Genomic DNA, 23697 nt, shown 5'->3' with positions numbered 1-23697 from the left:
ATTCTTGAACAGGAATAGGTGTCTCAGAAGTGACCATCGAGTGTGAAATCAAACAACCAAGTAAATGTATAGTTTTACGCGTGTTCCCCGATGTTTCCGTGCGAGATTGTTGACAGGTTGACTGATTTACGTACAGTAGAAATAATTAGCCTAGACATCGCTCTTCAAATGCCAGCAAGTTTTATGGCAAAGATTTTAGACAAAATTAAATTTCAAAATACTGTATTTTGCATCATTACAGTGACCAAACTTGTACAAGTCCAAGAAGAGACAACATTTTGGAGAGGGGATGTACAAATAAACTGAAATAATGCGGTAGGACATTCACCCTATGTGTTCGTAATTTCTGGGAAAACTTCTTGGCCACAATTCTGTGGTTTGTTGGCGCTCATTACCAAAAGAATACCATAACAAAAGTGAAGCACAGTGGTGCCAGCATCATGCTTTGGGGCTATTTTTCTTCAGCTGGAACTTGGATTTAGACAATGTGGATAAATTATAAACCGTTCGAAAGGGAAGTCAGTGTAAGCACAATGCCTTCAGGGTTATATTAGAAGGTAAAAAAAAAAAAAAAAAAAAAAGTCTTCTGGAACAGAAATGTATTTGCTGATTTTTCTGGAGGAGGTTAATAACAGTTACTGGTGTAGTGTATGTGGACTCCCATTTAACATGAGTTTGAATTTGATAGATTAATTCTGAACATGGCAATATCACAGTTACGAGTGGGTGCGGATACATGATGTATGTCACATGACGTGTAGAAGAAAAACAGACCAAGATAAATCATTAATATTGGTCTGCCCCCCCCCCCCCACACACACACACACACAAACCTGGCATTTGAACAGGGGTGTAGATTTTTCTTTTTTATATCAACTGCCCTCCCCTCACCACACATGCACACTCACACACTTTCCCAGCTCATGACTTGGAAGATAAAATGAAGGACGGCCATTTTCAAGTGACGACCATCGGCCTGGACGTGTGCTTGGATTTGGTGATGTGTCGGCAACAGTAATTAATAGTGTTAATTTGATACCTTGGTGATGAGGTGCTGTTACCATGAGTAGAAATACAATCAAATCTGTATGGGTGTTTTACTACGGAGCCCTGAAAGGGACATTGAAAAAAAAAAACAAAAAACATCTAACTGGTATCTCATTGTAATGAGTTACTTACTCATTACAATGAGAAAGTGTCGAAAAATGGCTATTTATGGGTCGTAGCTTATTTACCTGCTAGCATTAGCTTCCTGCGTTCAGGTAGTTGTAGCTTATTTATCTGCTAGCGGTAGCTTCCTGCGTTCAGGTAACCTCTAAACTACAACTTGCTTTGAGGATGTCAGCTGAGAGAATGGCAATGAGAAACTTACTCATTACAATGAGAAACCAGTTAGGTTTTTTTTAGGGTCTGTATTTTACTATGTACTTTGGCAGGATTATTATTATTATTATTTCATTCCAAAACTGCTGCCCCACTATTAACCACATATTTCAGCTAAACTATGGGGATTTCATGTTTACATGCTCACGCACTCTTGGAAAATGGAGGGATGGATGTTCCTCCCCAAAATTTGCAATCTAGCAGGGCCACAAGAGTAGAACCAGAATTCAGCGGGAGAACATTCAAAGTTAGTCGCAGTTCAAGCCAACAACAGACGTGCTTGTGTGTGTAAGGGGCGCATTGGTGGATATGTTTGGAGAAAGGAAAGTGGAAGTGACAGATTGCTGTTAAAACATTCATCAGGACGAGACAACACGTAGTCACACAAGGTGCGATGGAGCGGCACCGCAAAGCCTTTGGTAGTCAGCGCAACTCACCAAGTATGAGGAGGTGCTACTCAGCACTCCCAGCCGTGCAGCAAATATATGACAGGCACAGAAGAGAAAGGGAACAAACTTCCACATATTTTACAGCAGGATTTACCTGTGTGAGATGCTTGCTACTGCCCAGTTTCTCGGCAAGGGAGTTGAGCTGTGCCGCAAGCTTTTCGTTGGCGCTCCGCAGCTCTCGGGCTGAGAGCACTGCCTCTTTCCGGGCACGTTGCAGTACGTACAGGTGGCGCTGTAGGGACTCGACGCGGTGCTGCAGGGAGGAAGAGGAGGTGGAGGAGCCGTGACAGGCCTTTATTAGAGGCCACTTCTTCCTCTTCTCACCTCTCGTTCTGAGCTTGCGCTCTTTGTCTAACGGGAGAAAACAAGACACATGCAGCAATCACAAGTGTACAGACTAATGCCACACACATCAAACAGATCGTAATTACTACATTCCTGCAAATAGTAGCCATTTATGAAACTGCAGATGAAGGACATTTTCGGAGGACTTGATTTGTACAATATTTAGTAAAGCAAAGTTTGCCCCCCCCCTACCCCAAAAAAAAAAAAAAGGTCAGGGCTCAGCAACCTTTTTGAGGCTGAGGGCTACTTTCTGAGCAGTATGAAGGGCAATTTTCAGACTCAGTTCATAACGTACATAAAATATTTTTGTTTTACTTTGTTGTAGTAAATGACATTACACATATTTTAAAATTTTAATTCACGTAAGCAAGTCAGATTCAGAATTTAAATCACAAATAATTTGTGGCCTATGGTATTTTTAGAACATACCTCGCGGGCGCCTTATATGGTCCTCGCGGGCTACCATTCACCCATGGGCACTGCGTTGGTGACCCCTGCTATAGGTTGTATTAGTATATAAAGTTAATATAGCATGAACAATGATCCTAAAACAATTTAGATTTTTTTCAAAATGATGCACGTTCACAGGGTTCAACATTTTGACTAAATATGCATGTGTGGGACGCATATCGACGTGGGCCCTAAAACGTAGTACGAACGGAACCAAGTGTGCACAAATTGGAAAATCTAATTTGGCCTTTAGTCTCTCACTTGAGACGCACTAGTTGGACGTACTGCCTTGACATAAACTACTACAAATTAACGTAGGCTTTAAAAAAAAAAAAAAAAGTGACTACTGAATTGTTAACTGCAAGCAGGGGATCACAGTAAAAAGAATGCTTACAGTATTTAAAAAAAAAAAAAAAAGCAAAAGTACCGTTTTGAGAAATGCTACAAAACAGCAGGAATTGAAACTGGGTGCAACGAATCAGGCACACACAAAATTTAGTGTTTTCATTACCAAATGCAAAATTATACTTATATACTGTGCAGGAAATAAATTTACAAGATAGTAAGTCTTCACATTTTAGTTCAACTGAGAGAGGGTTAACATGCTTTAGTGGGTGCTACTATTTTGGCTAGTAATGTTCCAATGACCTTGTATTTTGAGTTGGACCCAAGATTAACCCGAGTTTTTACTGGTCATTACAAAGAGTCTTCAAGTAATGTACATGGGAGCATTAAAAAAAAAATCATCTGTCAGTTACTTATTTTTAAGGGTAATTAAGAGGGATCATCATCAAGTGTCTTTTTTGGGGCAGTTTTGGTTTAGTGTAATCGGCGAACATTGGGTACCTTGTTTGCCAAAATCAGGACGCTTCCCACTCGAAACCGACTCTGCCAGCACTTGTGCGTCTGCATTTGGCTGACACCTGTCGAACTAAAAGCAAAAGAGCAGTCAAGAGACAGTGATGAAAAGCAAGTGCATAATCTAACACAAGCGGTTGACATGTTGCGCTTCCCACAACGCAGCTCATAACGACACCGTGATCACAGGCCTCTCTCGGTTTAACACGACAAGACAAATCACCCGGCGCTTTAATAATTCACCTGAGCGCGCTTGCTCGACTTTCGGAGCCAACGTCGCTCAGTGATATTAGCCGTGACGGGAGCTTGCGGAGGCCGCCTTTGTTCAATCACTGTCTCTGAGTCCTGATGCGCTCCTACGGTATGACACGTCTCAGCGCAGTCATTTGCGTGAATGTGTGACATCTCCCGAGCGCAAGATCGTTTGTAGTGACATCAAAGAGGCAAGCCCTTTCCAAGCCTCCTCCTCCCCTGCACTCTTCTGCCTCACTAACTCCTCTCTGTTTGCTTCCTGGACAGTCAGGTATGATTTCATCAGCACCATGTTTGAACACCAGAAGCCGTGCTTAGGCGACAGATGAACTGTTAAAGACCGAAGCTCATTGTAAAGGTGATGGGAGTCATGCTGCTAATCACCCTGGGAGGAACTTCAGGGGATAGTTAGTGAAACTGGATGCACGGGAACAAATTCCACTGCGGTACTGGCGGGTTTCCATTAGAAAGCGAGCTGGTACAGGGTGTCCTTGGCTTACGACAGTCCCATCTCTTTTAATTGAACTTTTCTATTTGTTCCCTGCTAAGGGGATTGCAGATGTTAATTAGCTCCAATGCTGTAATCTGGGACAGAGCATCTCTAATCTTCTTTTCCTTTCGGCTTGTCCCGTTAGGGGTCACCACAGCGTGTCATCTTTTTCCATCTAAGCTGATCTCGGGCATCCTCCTCTCTCACACCCACTGTCCTCATGTTCTCCCTCACAACATCCATCAACCTCTTCTTTGGTCTTCCTCTTGCTCTTTTGCCTGGCAGCTCCATCCTCAGCACCCTTCTAATCCTATTCATCTTGTCCGAGCGAGAACCTCAACATGTTCATTTCTGCCACCTCCAGTTCTGCTTCCTGTTGTTTCTTTAGTGCTACCGTCTCTAATCCATACATCATGGCTGGCCTCACCACAGTTTTATAAACTTTGCCCTTCATCCTAGCGGAGAGTCTTTTGTCACATAGAACACCAGACACCATCCGCCAACTGTTCCACCCCGCTTGGACCCGTTTCTTCACTTATTGACCACACTCTCCATTGCTCTGTATTTTTGACCAAGTATTTGAAGTCATCCACCCTCGCTATCTCTTTTCCCTTGAGCTTCACTCCTCCTCCTCCACAGAGGATCTCTAATATCGAGTTCAATGTTTTGTGTAGTCCAGGAATCTTCAAATGGTGGAAGTAATTTCGGTTCACCTCCATAATATCAGTGAAATTTTGATTAACAGACCTTTGTTGCTTTAAATCACTGTCTTTGAGTGGTGGGGGGATGGTGGAAGAGCTCCAAATTGCTGATTTCTTTCCTATTACAAATATTTCAAGCCATTTCTTTTATTTTCAAAGACAAATATTCTCTTATAACCAAGCACATTTGATTCCCCTCTGTGCTTTAGTTTTTTCAGAGTGGTCTTGAAACACAAGTGAGAATTTTCCAAAGAGAAGTTGCCATGAGTGCTGGTGAAACAGCGTAGATAATTACAGGCACTCAAAAATTTATAGAATTCACGTTACTGATGAAATGTGCTAATTTGTCAGGTCTGAAAATAGTAAGCAGTGGAGGTGAAGTTTCAGGACAGGAAACGAACGAAAAAGCTAGGCAATTGGGTTAAGAAGAAGAAACATCATTGCAAAGCCGACACAACGAATAAATACAGTACATTTATAATATTAAAAAGGAGTACTAAAATGGTGAAACCAGTTGAACGTTACATCTCCACAACTCATTTCTACATTGTTTTCTAACTTGGCATATGTTTCAGAAATTACTTCTGAACCTGTGCAATGCATTTATATATATATATATATACACACTGTATATAATTCACTTTGCAAGGACTTTAAATACAATATCTGTTTTGGTGTGGAGATGGCCAATCTGCTCATCCACTATTCCTCTCTACCTTTTACTCTCATCCGCTCTAAAAAGACAGGAATTTCATAAGAATCTCTGTCAGAGGTTGGGATTACCATGTGCTACTATGAGGATATTTGATAGACACGAGAGCACCGACTGTGCTTTATGGCCTGGAGAGACGGGAAACCTTTCCGAACAAAGGATCACAGGAAATGGTTGGTTTAAAAATTTATAGCTTTGACATGGAGTTACCAATGCAACAAATCCTGTTAAGTTCAAGTAAAAAATAGAGCAGGGCTCAAAAATTGTTCCTTTCCGTCTTGCCCAAAACAAACCAGTGGAAAGCAGGACTTGGGATAAGAAGATTGTTAACAATTGATGATTGATTTGAAGTGTGTGGCTTTTCCGTAACATCTACTTTACATGGCTCAAATGATTTCATTTTCCCTTCCCAGTTTAGATACATCATATCATTGTATAAAAAACAAAACAAAAAACTGCACACCCTCATCCCAGGATATCAAATCTGAAAACACAAAAACAAAACATTTTTTGCTCATTGACCTTACATTGAAGTACGTACCTTTTACAAATGCTTCAATTCATACACCCGGACAGAGTTGGCGCACGAGACCCGCCGATTTTTTTTTTTTTAACCGAGCCTAGATTAACATATTGCTATTTTAATTTTACATTATTACAGAAAATCCCAATTTTTTTCAAAACACTAACTCGAACAATTTACACCAATATTCCTAGCTCTACACTTCCCCCCAAAAATATTCTTATTAATGCCAGCATATGTATATATTTATTTGGTGCACTGCACCCACTGGCACTACAATACCCCGAAAAAGATGGACCTTTTAGATGACTGCACATTAAAATTTTGTTGTACCTGTTCAATGACAATAAATATTCTATTCTAAAAAGAAATCTTAAACACAATTTAGTATACAGCTGTTTTTTTTTTTTCCTTAAATGTTGTAGATGAGCTTTTTCCTGAAACCTATCAAGCCACACACTCCCTTAATTCTCCCAAAGGATTTGGTGCGCCACTATCACAACAACCCCACACCCCTCCCAAAAAACAAATGAATTCATAGAAGTTAAGTGTATGGGTATGGCAATTTTACGCTGCAGAAAGGCCTTGTCTAATCTTAAACTTAGCACCCCTTCAACACCCTGACAGAGTTGACACACCACAAATCCCGATAGCGCAACAACCCCTCCTAAATTCCTAAATAAACCCAGCATATCATATTGCTATGTTGATTTTATATTGTCTTCTTCTTCTTTTCCTTTCAGCTTGTCCCGATTAGGGGACGCCAAAGCGTGTCATCTTTTTCCATCCAAGCCTATCTCGTGCATATTCCTCTCTAACACCCAATGTCCTCATGTCCTCACTCACAACATCCATCAACCTTTTCCAAACCATCGAAGTCTGCTCTCTCTATCCTTGTCTCCAAAAAATCCAACTTTGGCTGTCCCTCTAAGGAGCTCGTTGCTAATCCTATCCAACCTGCTTAGGACGAACGAGAACCTCAACGTCTTAATTTCTGCCTCCTCAAGTTCTGCTTCCTGTTGTTTCTTCAGTGCCACCGTCTCTAATCCGTACATCAAGGCTGGCCTCACCACTGTTTTATAAACTTTGCCCTTCATCCTAGCGGAGACTCTTCTGTCACATAGAACACCAGAATCCTTCCGCCAACTGTTCCATTCCGCTTGGACTCCTTTCTTCACTTCCTCACTATTGCTCTCGTATTTGAAGTCGTCCACCCTCGCTATCTCTTCTCCCTGGAGCTTCACGCTTCCCCCACTGCCCCTCTCATTCATGCACATATAATGTTTTACTTTGGCTAATATTCCTTCCTTTGCTTTCCAGTGTGTGCCTCCATTTTTCTAATTGTTCCTCCACCTGCTCCCTGCAGATCACAATATCATCTACGAACATCATGGTCCAAGGGGATTCCAGTCGAACGTCATCTGTCAGCCTATCCATTACTACCGCAAACATTAATTTTATATTGTTTAAAAGACTTATTTTAAGTTATGCAGCCTCTTACAACTCAAAAGAATTGGAGCACAACTATTCCTGGTAGCACGACTCCTCCAAAATCTGAGTGAACCCCGTTTAGTGGAAAGCATCTTTGATTTTACATCGTAGAGCACACCTTTCCAAACTTTAAAAGATTCGCACCCCTTCATCATAATTACACAAATCTTAATCTTGTGGACCACAGTAGGTTATATACCATTAAACGTGGAGACTGATCTGACAGATCTGAAACTGGCAGTTGAGGTTATTTATGATGGGTGTTTTGGGGTGCTAAATGGGATGTAGCATATGAACGTTAAACTCCAAAAGAGTAGACTCACCTCTCTCTTGCGCGCTCTCTGAGGGGTGGTGCCCAAGGGCGCGCTGTTGAGGCTGTCTGAGTATTCCTCACTGTCGCTGCGGAGAAAGTTGAAGTTTATTACACTCTGAGAGTTGATTCTGAGCCTGTGTGTGTACCACCCTTGAACCAAAAATCCAATTTGCCTTTTATGGTTGATTTAGTTGACTTCAAGCAAAATATGTGCATTTCAAGCTCTCCTCCTACCTTTTAACAGAAAATCAATGCCCCATCCAGTTTCTAAGCAGGAAGTGTAAACGTGGGTGTAAATTAAGTGGAAAAAGTGCAGCGTCTGTTGCAGACAGTGAATGCATCAACATGTATGAGAGCGGCTGTGGCCTTCATTAGCCAGCCAACGTGTGACAGACGTGTGCGAGAGGCACGGCTGAGCAGAAGCAAACCAGGTTGGGTCTGATGGACAGCAACACTAAGGCCTCTCGCTGAGACACACAAACGCACACACAGGTTTATTGACAGTGACCTTTGACGTGAAGGTAGAAGCCAGTGACATTTACGCCGGTGGGGTTATTAAGGTGGAGCACGGGGAAAGGCGGCGGCAGGAGAGACCACAGTAAGGGGATCTTACAGGAACATGACAAGGCCGGAGGCTAGTTAGGGTTAAAACTGGTCAGGAGGGAGTTCTGATGAACCAGTGCAGGTGCTCGCGTAGCGCAGGGCTGCCCACAAGCTCCACCATAGCCGGTCCGTCAGAGATTTGACATAATACCAAACAATATGTTTGCACAAACAGATGGAGGGACCCTGAAGAAGCAGACCACCACTCAGTGCCACAATAATGAGCACAGCAAAGAGGAAAGAGGAAGTTAACTGATTTAAAAAAAAAAAAAAGTTTTTGTACACAATATCATCGATAGCTTTCACAACAAAAACGGGCTGTTTTAAAAAATTGTGTAAAAAGTTGTGTTGTTTTGGTCCCTTGATTGTAACAACTGCAATGGGTAACAAAAGGGACGGATTTGAAAGCGACTCGCTCGCTTAAAACCTGCAAATGCTGTGTTGCCATTCAGCCAACGTAAGTGGGTGTGTAACAACAAGTGGGCATGTATTTGAATGTTAAGATAAACTGCATCACAATGACAGCGATTTCAAATCTCCCCGTCTTGCAAGTCTTATGGCGTTCAAACAAACCATGTTGCAGACTCATTTTGATCTATGTTCTGCAAATAACGAGAAAACTATTTTTGGGGATGGAAGAGGGCTTTTAAAGACTTAGATGAAATCTACATTTTAAAATAGTACACTATTTTAGTCAGACACGGGAATCTCTTTGTGGAAGAATGGAGCGCTACTTCCAAAAGCAGAGCTGTTCTTCTTTAGACATTCAAACAAGTTGAAACCGAATCAACTCTGCTCTTTGGAGTGGTGCACTCAATTTTGCCTCAATTGCTTCAAGACAAAAATTGAATATTTTTGATTTACTAACCAATCCTTATGCCCATCTCTATTCCATAACAAGCTGACTCTGACCCCTTCCTCCCACCTCTTATTCGCTCCGGACCTCAAACAACAAAATCGCTGATGTGGTCAAAACAGTCAGTTGCCTCCAGCTGTTTAAAACTTGATAGAAAGAGAGGGAGAGCCAGAGGACGGAAACAAAGACATTTCAGCATCTTTTAACAGGCCTGACATCTCTGTCACGTTTTAGGATAAACTTCCTTAGGCAGAAGTACGACATTGGCCGACATATTGCTGAGGAAGGGCCCAGTGAGATGAGAAAAGTGGAAGGGCTTTACAGGAACACTAACAAATGAGTCGGTAGGTGCCTTAAATAAGACAACATCGCAGTTTAGACAGCGTCTCTGCAAATCCACTCAGATCCTTCCTTGCAGGTAAAACATCTATTAGACTCTTGCTTATTAGCCACATGGAGGGCATTAGGAAAGCCATAGCCTAGCTGCACCCAGTCCCCGCTAAACTGCCTCCAGTGGGCCGGGGTGGATTACGATCTGATGAATTAGTCGGTGAAGAGGCAGGGCCGAGCGCAAGGGAGCGTTCGGGGGGAGAGGTGGGAAGTAGGAGGTGAGGGGGTTGGGACCAAGCATCAGCAATAGCTCTGAGAGTTTGAAATCAAATCATTCCGACCATCACTCAATAAACGGCTCAGTGACTTTTTTGCATAAAACATACATGAAATAATTACTGTCGATGGGTCTTAATTTAGAGGCTGTTAAACAGCTTGTCGACATCTGGTACAGAGCCGAGCAGGGTCATTCAAAATTTATCCAACTAAATTAAGGCAACTAGAGTAATGTGTGTGTATGTGTGTGCTCGGAAGCAATATATAGATATAGAGAGACAGCGAGTGGCAAAGACACATTTGTGAATTGACTCGACAAGATAAGAAACAATGAGGCACAGGGCGAGGTTCGCTGTGTGTACGGTGGGTGATTTAGGGCTTCCAGGGGAATCCTTACAGTTGTCAAGGGTGGGTGGTGGTGCGGTGTTAGTGAATATTCAAAAGACCAGTACATTAAATCAAACTGCCAAACTGTCAATTCCTGGGCTGCATTACTAGTGCATGAAAATGGCACCGCTGAAAGGTATCAAGGCATTGGCACCCCCCTTATCCCTGGGCTTTTCTGGCAACACTTCAACTTTGTATACAGACTTCTAATTTTGCATGCAAATTTCAGTCAATAAGCTCCGAGAGAGGCGTCCCAGGACATTTGACGGGCTGAGTGGTTTCCCCCTACCTCTCTATCATTCCTGCTTGTATTCCTCGTTGGCTCCTGAATACCAACTAGACAGGAGGATGAAATTCAATCACCCATTTGCTTTTGCTTTGCATATGCACATTGTCCCCTCGATGTTCTGTGGCCCGCCAGCCCACTCTCAATACCTAAAAATAATGAGGTTGGAAGCAGCGAGTGTGCATGCGCGTGCGTGTGTATCATTACCTCGCTACGCTCATGTCCTCCCACTCGTCCTTTGAGGGACTGGCGCTACGGCCCTGCCAGCTGATGGCTTGATTGGGGATGACTGTCGGGTGGCTGCGCTGGCATAATGAACCCTTGAGCCTTATTGTTTTCAACTTAGTCTTGCTGCTAACGTTGCCAGCGGTCCCACTGGACCGTGGTGGGCCCGCTGCGCGCTTCCTGTAGAAGTCCCTAGCTGCTCTGAGAATACCAAATTCCTGCCTCAGTTTCAGGAGCTGACAACGGAGCTTGGTTGACTCTTTTTGAGAGGCGGCCAGCCAGGATTGGAGAGCCGCGATCTCACTGCGGTTCTGCTCTTCCTGGGCCGAAGCCAGGGCCCGTGCCTGTGCTTGGGCTGTCTGTAGGCGGACAGCTTCCTGGGTTTGCAGATGATCCATTGAGACTTGGAGTCCATGGCAGTCGCGGGCCAGGTCTTCTTTGGCCTCAAGGAGCTGCTGTTTCTCTTCCCTCAGCAACACCGTCTCAACCTCCAGAGACATCATCCTCCGCTCCAGCTGCTCAATCTGAGGGAATCAAGGATTTGGAGCGTCGGTGGTATCAAAGAGATTTGCACATCAGCCATTTTACTTTAAATGGTCAAATCCTTTAAATGATTTAATTGCAATTTAAAAAAAAAAAAAACTGAGGCAGAGCTGCTGCATGACATCACGAGGGACTCAATTACATCTCTTGGGATTTCAGATCAGTTAGCATCGAAAGATTAATGCCACAGGCATGTTGTTCTTTTTATTTGGCGTTTGCATTTATTTTGTGATTCTATTACAGAAAAGTACTGGTGATTGAAAAGAGGTCAAATCTGATGATGACCCTGTGGCCAAAGTGGTCCATTCATTTCTATCTTGGCTGCTCTTTACAATATGGCTCAACCTCTCAAGAATCTTGAAAGAAGGTGTGAAGTCACCTGTGTTTGTCTTAACTGAAGACACTTAGCTCCCTCCCTGTAGTCTCCCTCTGAAGCAGTGTAATTTTTACCATTTTTAACTTTACAGCAATGCTCTTCTTACACTTGTTTGAACGTTTAGAATGCCAACAACTTTAACTAAAAAATATAAAGCAATCTTCAATCTCCTTTTCACTATATGTTCCAGTGCATTTAGGTTGCCTCTGGTGACTAGATTAATTTTATGACTTTTACTATGAAATATTATGCTGTTGTCAGCTTGTTTTCTTGTGTTCTTAAAATGGCAAAAATAGTTGTAATAAAGGTTTTAGTAGGTTTGCAGTTTGAGCAGGGACATAAAATTTCTATTTCCACGGGGAAAATCTAATCAAAATTCTAACAAATTCTCTCCAACTCTGTGGTTACAATGTGATGATATCTATCATGAACATTAAGGGTCGGAGCATGCAACAGTATCGTTGAAATTAAAAAAAAAAAAAAATTCAACTTGGAAGGGAAAGTTTTTTTTTTTTTTTAAAGAAACCACTACAATGAAGAAAAAAAAAAGACAAGGCATGATAGGATTATCTGCCGCAGAATGAACCTCAGGCAGCTGAGAAAATTCAGAAACGATGCAAAATGAGCAACATTTCTGCTTGATGGGTTTATCATCTTTTCTTGATTTTTAAAACTTCAAACCTATACACTTTGCGTCATTTTAACACTATAGTACAAAAAAAGTCACACAAGCAGGGTTAACAAAAACTCCGCATGCTAAACATCTACAGTATTTGGAACTCCTCCGACAGTGCACAAAAGTGGTATGCATGGGAATTCTGTGCATTTTGCAGGTGTAATGCTGGCTGCGCCCTTTTCCCACTATTTGTGTGAGCAGTCAAGTCTGTGCTAGTTTTGCATGTGCAAACCTTTACTAAATCAGGCCCTGAATCATTTTGTCAGATCTTTTGCGCATATTGTCTCATAGATCAGTGGATGCCTGCTGGGACTGTGCCTCTGGGCATTTTTTTGTAAATCCTTTTTACTTTTGTGATTTGTTCTGCTCGCTGGTGAACTATAGTACCTTTCAACTTAACTTAAAGCAGCCACCTCCAGAAGGAGACAATCCAACAAAAGTAGACCGGAGGTGACAAGGTAGCATGTGAAAAGGATGGGACTTTAAAGATGAGTTATTATCTTTTTAATGACTTACTAATTATACTTAATGCACTGCTTATTGAAGTTGACTTGACACGATGAGGCACTGACCAAAATGTGTCAGGGGAAAAAAAAAAAAAAAAAAAAAATATATATATATATATATATATATATATATATATATCTAGATTCAATATGCACATTCACTTCATGTCTGACAGACTACAGGCTAATTTTCCCAGAGCCATTGTGCTAGGCGCTGTCTTTTCTTTTTTTTTTTTCGCACTGGTGACAAAGAACACTAAGTGATGGCGTAGCGTTGTACCTTCATAAACGAATGTTCCAATCGCTTCGAAGAAGCAGATGGCCTTTTCGGAGAACTGCTTTTGACCCGGCTCTCCTCTTCCACTTTGCGAAGTAGTGCTGCGCAAGAGAACAAAGGTGCTTGTTGTGACATGCTGCGTCAAGACCAGGCGGCTCAATCAATAGGACGATAAAAAGGGGATACATTAAATCAATTAGTGCTGCTATTGGCCTAATTTTCTTAATATGGCACATTTGTTATTCGCTTTTTTCCCCTCCTTGCTGTCATTCAAAATGAAACATGGTAGCATTTTCCGACTCAGCCAAAGTAATCGACATCCTAAATAACATATTGTGTTTATCTAATAGACCACAAAGAAATGCAAAACCAATGTTGAAAACGCAGACAACATTCAACCTCTCTCAAGGGATCGTAAACAAAAGCGAGAAGTATTTCAATCTCTGGTGAACAGTGTACATGCAGCTCTGGGCTGCGCTGCTTTGTAGTCCACTAGGTTTCCCCCAATGCACAGCTTAGTGTACATGAACAGACTAACACACTGCTACATACAACAAAGCTCACAATTAAACTTAAAGGGCCACTGACAGGAAAGGCATGATTTTTAGTATGTTTTTAATTAAAAAAAAGAAAAAAAAAAAGGTAGCCGGAATGGACTCATCCAATTTTTCACCACACAACATAATTTTGACGTTTTTGGCTTTTTGTAACTCCCGCCATGATTTGTTTTGGAGAAGAAGCAGGAAGTAATGTTATCAGCAGGAGCCCACTCAGGCGGCCTCGTGTGTTTGTACCAGTTTTACCTGCGGGAAGGTAGCGCATTGCTCCTTCGTGTTAGCCAATATGCCGGGTCGTTGTATTGCTGGATATTGTCTTAACACGCAGGAGGATTGATTTACTCTTCATGTGTTTCCAAAAGATCCAGTTCGTTGTGAAAAATGGCTTGTGCAGGAGCAAAGAACGAGAGCTTTGTGGGTTTTAATGACAGGTAAGGTGTGTATAGAGCTACTAATAAAAGCAATAGTTGGGGGAGAGGCCTAATCCTTTCCGAACTTGACAAAAGATTCGCGTACGTAAGTTAGGGGTGTTAAATGTGTCGGTGTGCGCGTCAGCGTGCCACATCCACATCATGGCTTTGGCGTGCAATGTCCGCCAATATCGGTTTTGGCCAGGGTGGTTCATCGCGGTGCCGAGCCGTGCTGCTATACGGCACTGTCGTTGCTCACGGCTGAGTACGCAACATACTGTCGATTACTCTGTTGTTAGTTAGAACTGATCCACATATCATCTAAATATGTCTCAAAACGATATGGTATTATTGCCCCGATGTTCTCTTCTTCAAAAAGAGCTTCAGTGTCGGGGCGTCGGAAAAATCAGCAAATCTATGTTGTTCCACTCTCATAGCAGGTGCCACTACGTATTTTCAATGGCGAATGTCCCAGTGTGACGTCAGCTGATAATGTCGCAGGCAATATGGCTACCACTTCGATGTCGAGTGAGACTTCCGCAACTTTGCGTATGGATGAGATGCTCTTTGCTCATATTTATTTTTTCGTATAGACAAAGTGAATAATGTTATATGTATTTTTCATTGCAATATCCATAGGTATGTCCGTGGCCCTTTAACAAATACACTTCTTAAAACATAGCCATACATAGGGAACGCAACATCATTACGACATATTGTTAACCGCTCACCCGGGACGCCAACCTGGCCAGTGAGGAAGCAATGACAGGTACGGGTCAATTGCACCTGCTGTTGTGCAAATGGGAATGATGAAACATTTTGCAGGTGTCCCATCAGGAGCACGCCCAGATGTTGTAAGGAGCGCATACAAGCACATGGGGGTCTTACACAATACCAGAGTCACATTGACTTTTCTTGCAAAAATTTGCATAGAATTTAAATATTATTATTTTTTTATAAACCAAGTGAAAACAACTATGATTATGAACATATGTTTTTGAGCTGATGAGTGACAATACATGACTAGTTTCACTGCAGTGAGTATGGCATCCAGCCTATAAAATAATGCTAACGTTGGCAAAATATTGTGATATTGTACTGAAAAGTGCTCAGCAATATTCCACAGGGAAGGAAATCAGCATGACATCCCCTATGTGGGTCAGAAGCATACCCAGAACTGATAAGGAATGCATATGGGCTTGTGGACCACATGCACACAAATGAGCTGGATCAGTTTTCTGATTCAATTTTTCCATTTTGATTTTGAAAATTATTCCAAATCGAGTCCTCTGTGGGTTCGTAATTTGGGTTTCCATTGAGCCTCTCATGTCATTCACAACTACAATATTTAATTCCTTAACATCTGCACAGTGAGATGTTCATTTTTCAAAATAAACCAAGTGCAGATAGATGCCTGGAGCCCGTACACATGAATTTTGAAATGGATAATTCCGTGATCTAATGTTCCACCCTAATGTTGGGTCTTATTCTGAATCCAGTCCTCAGTGGGTTAATAATTTGAGTTTCTATGGGTCGTCATCATGGAGTTTGTGTTCCTTTTCAGCGCTACTGCAATCAAAGCTTCCATGATAGTTTTTTGGAGGACGAAACAAGCAAACAAGTTTTTCCTCTTTTGGTAAAATGATGACTACGCAACCAAAATAATTAGTTTGAACGTGACCATTTCAGGTCAGTTATCTGGGCACTGTCAAAGACAAAAGAAGGACAAAGTAAAATCCGTTCGGCGGAGCCCCCGCTCCCTCGTGTTGCATCGATGCTTTGTCCTGGGAAGTTTGTTACTTCGAATTAGCCGTCTCTTTTGTCTTCATGGCATGTCACATCCAATCAGAAGGAGAACCCACTAGGACAAGAGTGTGCTAGTTGGGTATACATAACCAGCACTGGGAGTAAATTATCCAGTTCAGACGGATTGGGAGTTGTCACTTCAGCACCACCTTGAAAAGAAGAGGCGGTGGCTCCCTAGTCACCCGCTGTTGGAGGAGGTCCTGGCACGGCGGCATACATTAGTGTCCCCTTCCATGTCTGTTCATGAGCTAAGGCACAAAGGCCCGCTTCCTTTCATGTGCTGCCTTTCGTTAGAGATAATCCTTGTGTGAACACCTCAACCCCGCAGCTCTTTGATCAGGTCACAGAGGTTTCAGGAGTGAATGTTGTAGTCACTCTCAACTTATTTTCCAGTACTGGTAAGGTGAGCTCCTCACAACTCCTGACATGCGGGTTACAGTCCAACTATTCGTGATGGGGCCCATAGGTAATTAGATGAATAATTTTAAAGAATGTGACTCCAAACGTGCCAAACGTTATCGTGACAGAGCCAATTGTCACAACAAGCATTAGTTAAGCTTTTTATTTTCACCCTATTTTCTTCTATTACACAAAGGTAATGTGTCTCTTATATATCGCAGTTCATTGTTTGCACAAAAGCTATACCGCCTTCTTAAAAAAATATATTTTACAGAATACATAAATACTGTAATGTCCCTCGTTTTTTTAGAAAGGTGAGTCGCAGTTGTTGTTGTACAGCCGTTTAGTGAACCCCAGGAGAAAAGTAAAACAAACTCCTGCAGGGGCTGCTTTTGGTCACCCTAACCCTAAACCCTCATGAAAAGGTACACAAGATTTTTCCACTCAAATGATTATCTTCTCTAGACCCCAACCAAAGATGGAGGGAAAAACAAAATCGGGCATTTAACAATTCCGTTTGTCATGCATGTGGTGTGCACCGAAAATCTCAACACAGCAGACCACACACAAATATTCTATTGCGCTGCCTATCTTGAAGTCTCGCGAGATCCAGAATATTACCGGCTGCCAGTGCCGAGAGCCTTGGAAAATTGTTTTGTTGTCAAAAAATGACTTGCTTTGGAAAATAACTACCTGAGGAACCCATTCTTACCCATAAAAGGAGATCGGGTAAGACGTTTTCATTATTGTCGTTTCATTGTTCGTCAGTCTTTGTTGATTGGCTACTGTACATTTAATTTTCCTTCACAATTCTATGAAAAGACCTGGAGGTCAAACTGACATACTGGTAAAGATAAATGTGAGTTTCAAAAGACAGGAAAGTCTACGCAGTCGGTGGTTAATGCTAGCGCTAGCTGCTAAATGCCACTTGGTCATTTGGGAGTTTTGTGTTCTATTTTATTGATTGTTGTCATTTTTTAGAGCAATTAATCTGTTATTAGAATTGTATGGCTTGTCAGAATATTGGATTTTTACTCAAAACATGGCCTGTATAGTGTACAGTGGCCATTCTGGACTCTAGGAATGGATTTGTTTTTGGAAAAAAAAAAAAATCCTGAAATCCTGACAAATCATTCCCTTAGGGACTCAGCTGTTTTGACACCATATATTTTGAAGTAATTCACTTAACATCCACTCTTAACATTAATCATAATGACAAGATGAAACTACACATTTCCACGGAGTGATTATTTGTCAAAGAAAATGTAAAATTAGAATGTCCTTTCCAAGTAGCTCAATACTTTGAGTTCCCGCCTCGAGTGTCAATATTGCAAAGGACTCTCCATTTTAATTAGTACCATCCTCTTAATGAAATGCTAGAACCTCTCCCACCCGACACCATCATTGGTGGTGAGGAAAATTAAAGTGATCCAGGACAGATTTGTTATTGAACTGCTTAATTAAAGCCATAGAGTTTGCGGTGGTCACCAACTGACAAAAGACTGTCGACTGAATTAAAAGCGATGCGCTTTAAAAAACATCGGGAATGGTTCACGCTGACAAGATGAACAGTCCTTGATCTACCAATCAATTAGCGGTGGGGTTGATCAAGTCTTAATTGAGTTGTCCAATTAATTCCAACGAGAGTTGCCTCGTTAATTTGGCTCGCAAATTGGCACAGATGGGAGTCAAAAGTGCTGTCACCTTAAGGATGTCAACATTTTCGCTCAGGAACAACCGTAAACAATATTAAAACAGTATCCTGCAATAAATTAAAATGTCGAGAATGAACAAATTCAATGTTGTACAAACAATATGTATAAATATAATGAATAAAAAAATACTGACCGCTTTTCCGAGACCCTCATGCACCCCCCCACCCCTTACATACACACCTTTTATTGTGGGCAGCCTAAGGCACACCTGAACAATGATCATGCTTACATGAAATACCCGTGAGATGGATGGACTATGTCAGCAAAAGAGAAGGCCTTGCTAAAACAGATTAAAAAATTTGTGAATATTTGAGAGAAATAGCATTTGGTGTACATAGAAAAAAAAATCGTAGATCTTTTGAGTTCAGCTGATCACAGCGGTAGCATAATATCCAGTATATTAACCTCAAAAGCCATTTCATAAACTTTGGCTTTCAGCAATTTGTGTTTTGAGATGATCAATTGTGGAAGAACATAAATTTAAAAAATAAAATGTATTTGGAACAGGTTGTTTGTGATTCAGGAGCTATTTAACAAACTATTACCACATAAATACTGCAGCTAAGCCCATAAGATGCAGGTCATAAAATTCAAACCTACACAACATATTTTTCGAACGTCATTTTAAACTATATTTTAGGCCTTTATTTTGGAAAAACTACTTTGGTAGTAAGTTATTGAACTATGGAAAGTGAACCATAAGGGACTAAGAAGGTGATTTAAGTAGGGATGGCATAATGAACAATTAGTCAATTACTTGATTGTCAAAAGTTCTGTGAATGTGTGCAATTGATTTGTGATTAAGTCTGCCTTGAAGAAGTTGAGGCACTGTTGATTCAGTCAACTAGTGTGCAGTCTATAATTAAAAAAAAAAAAAGTATTCATTTATATATATATATATATATATATATATATATAAATCAACTCTGCATTCCAACATTTTGGAAATCCACCAAAAGAAATCCTAATAAAATGCAAAATGATTAACCTTGGTGTTCTTCAGCGAGACACAGGTGGAGCTCCTTCACCGTAGCCTGATCCATCGCAGCCTGGACTCGCAACATGTCCATCTCTTCTTCCAAGGCCGCCCTGTATTAATTCATATTCAAAACATGCCATTTTCTTTATTGTAACACAGTGTATAATGAGAATAGTGTTACATTTTCTACAAATATCCCATTACATCCCACTGCAGATTCCATTAATTTAGTAGCATTTGCTGGCAGTTTCCTTTTGGAATCCCATTCTCCACATTCACCTCCCCGCAGAAAAGAGCACAGGAAGAAATTAAAGTGCCTTTTATTTATTCACATGGAAATCAAAGTGACAAGTGAGATGAAACGCCGAGGTAGGAAGAGGTCGTCGCATCGAGCGTTCGCATGCAACACAACAGACAATCCGACTGTGAAAGTGTGCCCAATTACCACTCCACAATTAGCTTGATTCCTGCTAAAGGCTAATTACGCTGAGCCATTCTGGAGACTTTGCACTTTCAAGTTATTATTAGGACACAGTGAACGTCTAGTGAGGATACGCGCAAGGCCCCGCTGAGACGGGCACACCTGAACAAAACACACCTCATATCCCTCCCCTCTGCTGCAGAGTGGAACGGCACAAACAAGCTTCTGCGAGTGTAGTGGCATTCTACCGTCTGTTAACCTCATTTGCACAGAAAAAGAAAACAAATACGTGAGCCAATCTGTGGAGTTAAAGAGGTCACTTGAGCGAGCGGCGAACAATGGCGATGACGATGGCAATTAACTAACGAGACAACTTTAATTTTACGGCAGATGTTTTCCCTGCCAAATGTCAGGAAAATGACCTGGGGAAAAGTTAGAGCCATTGCACAGGGAAAGGAAATAATTAGCTTTTTAGCCCTCACAGTCCAGTAAACGCCTGGCCTAATGGCTGACCGCAGCTTAAATAAGTACACAAATGACTCTCCCTGAGGGGTGGGGGAGAGGAAGCAGATGGATATGTGTCGCTCCTTTATGGATTTTCCTCCATAAATGAACTCAAGTCGATGAGGCACCATCGCTGCCTCCTGTGTCCCGCCTCTTAATGGGACAAATGAGCTGAAATATGCAGTAAGTGGAAGGTGCCTGTTGCAGCTCATGTTTCTCTTGTATGTGCGTCAAGATGCCTCCGTTATTGATGCCAAAGCCAAAAATCACATGCAAAACATTCAATTTTGTTAAAGGGTCACAATGTTTTCGTTATGAAGAGAGGATTGAATTGAAGATATGGATGTTGTTGGCCGAGAGCCTCCGCTTTCCCTCCAAACCTGGAGTTAGAAGCCATGTGCATTCTTCACTAGGAATCCTTTATTAGCATGCTCTGCGACTAATGGATTTAACATACATTGGGAAACCGATCCAAGGATATCACAGTGGCTACAAAGGCTACACTGAAAGCACAGAACAAAATATATTTAGTGTTTTGAGATGTTTGAGCATTACAGATGTCTAGATCTACCACAAAACTTCCATGAAGGTTTTGTGTGATTCTGCAGAAGAAGTGGTTATTGGAGGGTCCAGTGTTTTCCCTAAAAAAGGTTCTCTGTTGGTTCAAGCACATTTGCGCCACCAACCTTAATGGTCAAACTTGTCAAAATTGCCAACATTCATGTTTAATGCTACAGTGAAATTCAAACCACCAAGTAAATCTTTTGTGAGCAAGCCGGTTTGAATTTTGCCAGATTGTGATGTCTCAATTCAAAAAGGGAGCTGGGGAGGGGGGGACTGGGTTGTGTTTGGATGTGTGTGGCTCTGTGTATACACCTCATACACAGAGCTGAGCACTAACTGAAAAGTGGGCTCAGCGATGAGGTGCCGGTTTCAGTAAAAATAAAATCAATGCTCAACATGTAGCCACCTCACTACCTTTTTACGTAGTCTTAACGGTAACAAGAACTGTACTTTGTATGAGTCCCACAGTGGAGCAATTTGAATGAGACGGGCACAAGAAGGATATTATAAACAGTTTCAACGTAATTGAAGTCTGTTAAAAAAAAAAAAAAAAAAAACAAGCCCTGACTGTGTACAGTTTGTTTACAGTTTGTTTGACTAGACCTGACTTTTATTCATTTTCCCTATCCTGTTATATGTAATGTTCCCTACATGTTCTGTTCTTCAATTTTATCTCCTTGTGTAACGCTTAAATTGTAAAGCTCGACTATGTATGGGGAAAAAAAAAAGAGACCAAAGGCAGCAGGTTGCACAACTTTTCATGAAAAAAAGTTGTAAAAGCAAGCAAAACGAAAATATTTCATAGCAGTGATCAATGTCATTTTGGATTCCAGTAATATCAATATTTGAACTTAGTTCATTAAAAATTGTGCAACGTCACGACTTGGTCACTTGGTCTGTCAATGATAGGGGACCCTGATTACTCTGACGAATTAAACAAGCCACAAACTCACACGGTCACTTCCTTTGTAGCTTAATCTCGCTGCGATGTGGGCTATTGTCATTTTGTCGTGGCATTTACAGCTGTTGTGACCCTTCTCGGCCACTGTACTTTTACATCCTTGACATTCTTTCACACAGATATCTTGGGCAAAAACAAAACAAAAAACAGCCACATTAGAGCAGAAAGAGAACATCTTGCCTTCCTTTAAACAAAACCCAGGGAAGGCGAAAACCGCCACAACTGCTTATCCACTGGGTGAGGGAAGCGAGTTTCGTGTGTGAATCTGCTTTCTTGTCATTGACTTTGTACACAGCTGTCATGCGGTCAGAACACAACCTAAAAAAAAAATTAAGTAACGACCTGGTCTTCTACTATACTACATGTCAAAGGCAAAAAAAAAATGATTAGTAGATTTATAAGCAAAAGCAGATTTCTGGAGAAACAGACATGATGGATGGTTGGTGCTGTGGTTGACACTGGCAGTCTGTGTTTCAAGCTGCTCTTTTGGCCCCATTTTTTTTTAAAACAATCTCTCTTGTGGAGTGCAAGAACCTTAGCCCAGAGCAATACCCTCCATGTCATTTAATCTCAGGTCTGCCGATGCTGCACCAAGCGCACACCGCTGGTCTCGATCCACAAGGGTGTGCAACACAGCTGCATCCTTCCCAGCTATTGTGCTTGTGCCCGGAAGACAACACTGCTCTTGCTCACAACATACAAATTCACAAGGAATCAAGGAATGAAAGTGGAAGGACCTCTGGCATTTCCATTATCGGAAAAATAATCTTGTTTTGAGGGCTGTTGAGGGAAACCCCTGGAGTCAAACTTGAGCTGGAGGGCTCCTTGTTCTTCGAGGGTCTCGAGCGGCTGAAGTGGGTCGTTGGTGGTGCTGTATTTTAGATGAGGGGAATGTAAAGCCCCTTTTCACAATGCCTGGAAAAATCAGCAATTTCCAGCTTTTTGGTGTAATGCTTTTCCTTATAAACAACACACACATGGATTTGAGGGACAGTGTCAATCTGATCATTTCTAATCAGTAGAGGTAGTATCAGAGATTTAGACACGGTATGCGGGTGGAAGAGTACTTCACAACGGCGAGACCGGTGCGGAACTAAATACCTGACATTCATATCTACCCCACTGTTTTGAAAACAATGTCACCATAATTCCATGTGTCATGTCGTCATGCATCTCAGAATCACTGTTTTGTATAGAAGGCACAACCACAATTCTGGATCTTCCGTGTAATTTTTGGAGATGTCTGCGTGAAAGATGTTTAGATGTCTCAAAAGGCACGGTTACACAATTGGAATGCGTATCCGTGTTGATGATATCGACACGTGATTTAACTTCGGGGATGGATAAGCATTTTACCTTGGAGTGTATTACGTTTCTGATTTCGATTTCATTGAAAAAAGTGCATTATTTATGTTGCAATTCATTTATACTTAGAGAGGCTAAGTCTGGATGGCAACACTGAAGCTTGCATTATAATTACAAAGTGCAAAACAAATTTTCCCCCTCAAAATAATTAATTTCCCAAATAATTAATGAAGGGGAAAATCCTTAGTAGACTGATTTAAAAACATGCATAAAACATTCTGTTTGTGCGAGCAAAATATGTCCCTCCTCCAACTCTGCCTGGGGTCGAGGGGGCGGCAGAAGATACTCATTACTTGTATTACCTTTCAGCAAATCAAGATGAAACGAGCAGAAAGATGAGGAACATGGTGGTAAACTTTATTAAACTTAATTACAGTCAACGTCGCTCACTGGGGAGGTTCATGTCCGTAATGGTCACCATGTAGAGGATCGCACACTGTTGCTGCTACCGCTGCTGCAGTGCAACTGATCTCAAAGGCTTTTCCCCCCCCATCGCCAGTAAACGCTGGCTAATTTATACTTTGATGTTGTCTGAGTACAGCATCTTAAGTCTGAGGGCGCATTGCATGTGTTTACTCTACTTATGAGGCCTAAATAATCCCTGCCTCTTTTTACCAACAAACCTTTTACAACAATTAACAAGCGCGGACACCAAGTGGAGAAAGACGCATAATGAGGCAGATAAAAGGATCCCGTTGCGGGTTTTTC

General features: G+C 41.6%; 1 protein-coding gene across 5 annotated transcripts in view; it reads right to left on the bottom strand.

Annotated features, from left to right (window-relative positions):
• Window positions 1-23697, bottom strand: part of cntln (centlein, centrosomal protein) — a 121898-nt gene that overhangs the window by 47340 nt on the left and 50861 nt on the right. For all 5 annotated transcript variants that reach the window (XM_061829566.1, XM_061829568.1, XM_061829569.1 and 2 more), the window contains exons 13-18: window positions 19184-19284; window positions 13312-13409; window positions 10913-11454; window positions 7978-8053; window positions 3474-3558; window positions 1927-2183 (exon numbers count right to left, since the gene is read on the bottom strand). In XM_061829566.1, the coding sequence (XP_061685550.1) occupies window positions 1927-2183; window positions 3474-3558; window positions 7978-8053; window positions 10913-11454; window positions 13312-13409; window positions 19184-19284 (1159 nt within the window). The remainder of the gene's footprint in view (window positions 1-1926; window positions 2184-3473; window positions 3559-7977; window positions 8054-10912; window positions 11455-13311; window positions 13410-19183; window positions 19285-23697) is intronic.

The sequence above is a fragment of the Syngnathoides biaculeatus genome, chromosome 9 (assembly GCF_019802595.1).
Source record: "Syngnathoides biaculeatus isolate LvHL_M chromosome 9, ASM1980259v1, whole genome shotgun sequence".
Classification (NCBI taxonomy): Eukaryota; Metazoa; Chordata; class Actinopteri; order Syngnathiformes; family Syngnathidae; genus Syngnathoides; species Syngnathoides biaculeatus.
This window is presented reverse-complemented; position numbering and strand designations above follow the sequence as displayed.